This window comes from Myotis brandtii, unplaced genomic scaffold (genome assembly GCF_000412655.1).
Source record: "Myotis brandtii unplaced genomic scaffold, ASM41265v1 scaffold284, whole genome shotgun sequence".
NCBI lineage: Eukaryota > Metazoa > Chordata > Mammalia > Chiroptera > Vespertilionidae > Myotis > Myotis brandtii.
In genome coordinates this window covers 420939-425960 of record NW_005360846.1, presented here as the reverse complement: position 1 = coordinate 425960, position 5022 = coordinate 420939, and the positions used below count along the sequence as shown (strand labels likewise).

General features: G+C 42.0%; 1 protein-coding gene across 2 annotated transcripts in view; it reads right to left on the bottom strand.

The window, feature by feature from the left end:
- Positions 1 to 5022, bottom strand: part of ZZEF1 (zinc finger, ZZ-type with EF-hand domain 1) — a 106996-nt gene that overhangs the window by 68817 nt on the left and 33157 nt on the right. For both annotated transcript variants that reach the window (XM_014541948.1, XM_014541947.1), the window contains exons 12-13: positions 2928 to 3039; positions 1099 to 1314 (exon numbers count right to left, since the gene is read on the bottom strand). In XM_014541948.1, the coding sequence (XP_014397434.1) occupies positions 1099 to 1314; positions 2928 to 3039 (328 nt within the window). The remainder of the gene's footprint in view (positions 1 to 1098; positions 1315 to 2927; positions 3040 to 5022) is intronic.

Genomic DNA, 5022 nt, shown 5'->3' with positions numbered 1-5022 from the left:
TTAGCATATTACCCTTTTATTAGTATAGATCTCACACACACACACACACACACACACACACACATGGAGGCTCCCTGATTTCATCAACACCACACCTGAAACATAAATGAGTCTTCACTGGATGATGATTACTGTCCAGGACCACATTACAGTATATTTTGACCCTTCCCTGAATGTAGGTTAACAGACCAATTCTGCTATAAATGCTCCTGCTATTTCTCAGCATCTCTTTCTCATTTGCTATTTCCTGCTGTGATAAGAGAGCTTGAATAACAAAGACCAAACAAACCATATAAATTGAGTTACCAGCCTCTGAGCAGCGCCCTGAAGCAGAATAAAGGTCAAGAGTGGACACTGCTGCCCAGCTGGTATGGCTCAGTGGTTGAGTGTGGACCCATGAACCAAGAGGTTGCCAGATCAATTCCCAGTCAAGGCACATGCCCAGGTGTAGGCTCGATCCCCAGTGGGGGACATGCAGGAGGCAGCCAAATTGATGTTTCTATCTCTCTAACCCTCTCCCTTCCTCTCTTTCTAAAATTAACAAAAACATATTAAAAAGAGTGGACACTGTTGCACACCACATGAAAGAGCATCACTGAATTCCTGAGACAAACCATGTTCTCTATAGTGGTGGCTATAAGAATTAACCTTTGAGTTATTGTGTTTTTATTAGTGACTGTAGAAGTCAGTGTGAAAAATACAATGATTTCAAATTCTGACATTATTTTGGTACTTTTAATAAACAAATAGAATTTACCTACACTTCAGGAATAATTGTCCTTAAAGAAGACATAAATCCTATAAACTTGCTTCAACTCCCCAGTCTGCCATTGGCAACCATAGCTGGGGATCTTTAAGCTCTGTTTGTATGTCTAGTCTAGGAACCATCACAATGGTGGCCATAAGCAACTTAGTGGCCCTCAATGACCAGTACCTCACTCCCCTTGGCCTTCCAATGTCATCACAGCATGATGCCTCCCCACTCATTGATACTGCATGGCTTCAGCACGGCCAGGTTCCACTGACTGGTGTTCATTTCCCTGGACACTGTCGTTATTTTCCCAAAGGAGTGAAGTCTAACAACTGAGGAAACACTACCAGGTCATGGGCAAGCTGCTGGATGAACTGAAGGGTCCGAAGGAGCAGTGAGGCCCCGCAGACACTCTCCTCCATGTCCTTTCTGCAGTGAGCACAGATGGCACTCTGTTCTGCTTCTGCTCTTGCAGGCCGGAGGTAGCCACTGATGCTCAAGCCTTGTACTCCCAAGCGCTCTGCCGACTCCTGACGGGTGCAGAGGAACTTCACCATCAAGTACTAGAAAGGACAAGAGAGATTTCAGGCGAAGGACTCAAGAGCCCTGGATATTGATGAAAGGGCGATAAGAGCCTTCTTTGGAAGGTGCTCCTATGACTTTAACAATTTATGAGGTACCAGTATGCCTACCACTGGGGACGCATCTATAACAAATAGGGGGGGAAAACACACACAATACAAATGCTGAATGAAATCTGGTTTGGGAAAGATCGTAATAAGAGAAATGTCATTACTCCCTCCTCAAAAACAGGATTAAGACAGAATGAATAAGAGAAGTATGTTTGCTCTGTGGCACAGTCTTTTTGAGTAGAAATCAGTTATATGTCCTAACAGATTTGGCTCAGTGGATAGAGCGTCAGCCTGCGGACTCAAGGGTCCCAGGTTCGATTCTGGTCAAGGGCATGTACCTTGGTTGCGGGTACATCCCCAGTAGGGAGTGTGCAGGAGGCAGCTGATCGATGTTTCTCTCTCATCAATGTTTCTAACTCTCTATCCCTCTCCCTTCCTCTCTGTAAAAAATAAATAAAATATATTAAAAAAAAAAAAGAAATCAGTTATATGGCAAAAACAGTCCATGAATGCTATGAGGAAGCACCTCAAACTCCCAGCGGATATATGCAACCCATGTGCTGGGGGCCCAGGACACAGCCTTGTTTGCTCAAAGCTAAAGCTATTTTCAAAACCCAACTTCTGTGCAAACTATCTGCTTCTTACAGTGAAAGCTCCTTGGTCAGGGGCCTTTCAGAATCCACTCCTCAACTGCATAAATATTTACTGAGCATTTACTAAGTGTAAACCCCAAAGATAGTTCTTATTTCTCTATTTAAGCTTCTAAGACTTACACTAGAGGTTAAAAAAATTAAGTAGCCAGATAATGTCCTAGCTATGGAAACACATCTCTCTTGCATTTATGCCTGTGCACTTGCCATTCTCTCAGCCTGAGATGCCCTTCTCTGCACAACTTATCCTGGCTAAAGATGGTGGCTTAATCAACTTTCCATAGTTAGCATCACACCACCTTTCCTGGAAAGCTTTCCTTAGTGAACTCCAGGTTAGGTAAGATATTTTTCTTCTGGGCTGCAAGAGCCCCCTGTATATCAGCCCATATCACAGTCTCACATACATCTGTGCCTCTCACGAGACCAGTGGTTCTCAACCTTCCTAATGCCGCGACCCTTTAATACAGTTCCTCATGTTGTGGTGACCCCCAACCATAAAATTATTTTCGTTGCTACTTCATAACTGTAATTTTGCTACTGTTATGAATCGTCATGTAAATATCTGATATGCAGGATGTATTTTCATTGTTACAAATTGAACATAATGAAAGCATAGTGATTAATCACAAAAACAATATGTAATTATATATGTGTTTTCCGATGGTCTTAGGTGACCCCTGTGAAAGGGTCATTTGACCCCCAAAGGGGTTGTGACCCACAGGTTGAGAACCACTTCACTAGACTATAAACTCCTTGAGGGTCATAATCATGTCTGATTCACCTCATGGGTTCCAGTGCTGGCACATGGCTGATACACAATAACCACTCGACAAATACAGAATAAAAGGAGGGGAGTGGGCCAATACATGAAGGCCACAACTCAATAATGCTTACTCTGGCAACTCTGCATTGCTGCAGCTTGATCTCTGCTTCATCCCACTCTTCTTCCAGCTCAAACCAGCCAATAGGATCATCCTCTCCAAGATCATCAGGTGAGCAACCGATCCTATAAACACAAGGCAATCACAAACATTTTCATATTCCTAAACCTCTCAAGGGTTCAATGAATAAGACACCATGTAAGTGTCATTTAACTTGTACATATGGCCTGTCAATTAACATAAGATAGTTTGTGGTAATTTCCTCCCCATTTCTCAAACCTTCTCATCCGTGAAATGGGAATTATTATCAGTCCCAAATGTAATCTGAGAACTAAAAAGAAAGTTTGCTTCTCTAGATAACTGGTTTATCTGAAGAATGAGACATGAAGTCAAGGCATCTTAGATGAGCTACTCAGGAGTAGGGTACAATGCAACAGCTGGTATGTGTTTGTGGAAAGAACCAAATGGGAGGCAGGTTCAGTTTTGTTTCCCTGGCTAATGTATGTCTGAGCAGCCCGAGGCTTGGGCCACTAGCAACAACTGAAGGGTAAAAGCTGGGCAGCCTCCAGGTCCTCAAGCTCCAAAAATGGAAAACTTCAGCCTGCAGAAGCCTCAGCATTTTCTCCTGTTCCTTAAGAAGTCCTTCCAGGAAAGCAGTGCACCCTGGAGGCTAAAGAAGCACAATTATGTGCCACTTCTTTTTAAAAACCAGATGGCCTGGCTTAGTGGTTGAGCACCGACCTATGAACCAGTAGGTCATGGTTCGATTCCTGGTCAGGGAAAATGCCCAGGTTTTGGGCTAGATACCCAATTGGGGGTATGCAGGAGGCAGCCAATCAATGATTCTCTCTCATCACTGATGTTTCTCTCTCTCTCCCTCTTTCTTCCTCTCTAAAATCAATACAAATATATTTTAAAAATAAAATAAAAACCAGACACTTGAATGGTACTCCTTTCAGGAATTAAATAACCAAGACAAAGAAAAGGCAGTCTTTTCAAGTAATAGTTCTAACTTCAGACTATGTAGCTTGTGATATAGCTAACAAGCTAGCATCGCATGAATATCCTTTATGGACAGAAGAAGCAAGCACAGGATTTACAGCAAGAGGGAAAACATAAAGGATCCAGAGTTGGTTCTGTAACACAGAGAAAAAAATATTCGCTCTTTAACATAAATCCTTCTTAGCATAAACCTTTCACAATATAGTTAGTCCTAAAACCAATGGGAAAGCTGGTATTTTGTCTCAGCCCAAAATCCTGTTTCATCAATATTATGTGTTTGAGGATTTTTTAATTTACTCTTTGGGAGGCTCAAGGAAATCTTTGAGATACAGCGAGGTGGCAGGGTGTCAAAGAGCAGAGAGAAGCAACCTTTTTCACTACACCACACAGCAGGCACGGTGGAGAGAAGCAAGCTGAGTATTAGTAGTTAAGTGTACACAGCAACCAAACAGATGGTCCTGGAGCTGACTGACCATTGTCTGGACAGAGAAAAAAAAAAAAAGCAAAAAGATAGATGCATGTACATTAAAGTTTTGACTTCCAAACTGGAAAGGTACTGATAATATGTAGGCCAACCAAATCAGGGTTCCAAAGTAGTTCAGGCTGAACCCAGAGGTAAAATCAGCAAGGGAGTAGCAAACAGGCCTATATTGAGGTTAAAATAAGTCATCCTATATAAGAAGTGAAAGATCTTGTTTGACAAGCAGGTTAAGGAAAACAGACCTAGTTTAATATGTCCCAAGAGTGAGACATGGCTACTTAAAAACAACTATAATCTCTAATTACTATTCTAAAAGAAAAATATCTTTGAAAAAATGAGACATATAGGGAGATTTTAGGAGGAAAATTTGATCATTTTTATTAAGAGGGCAGAATTAAGACCACTGAGTTGAAATTATAAAAGATTTCAACTGAACATATTCCAATTACTGTAGTGTAGTGAATTCTCTATCATTAAGAGTATTCTGCCCTAGCTGGTTTGGCTCAGTGGCTAGAGCATCAACCTGTGGACTGAAAGGTCACAGGTTCGATTCCGGTCAAGGGTACATGCCTGGGTTGCAGGCTTGATCCCCAGTAGGGGGCATGCAGGAGGCAGCCAATCAATG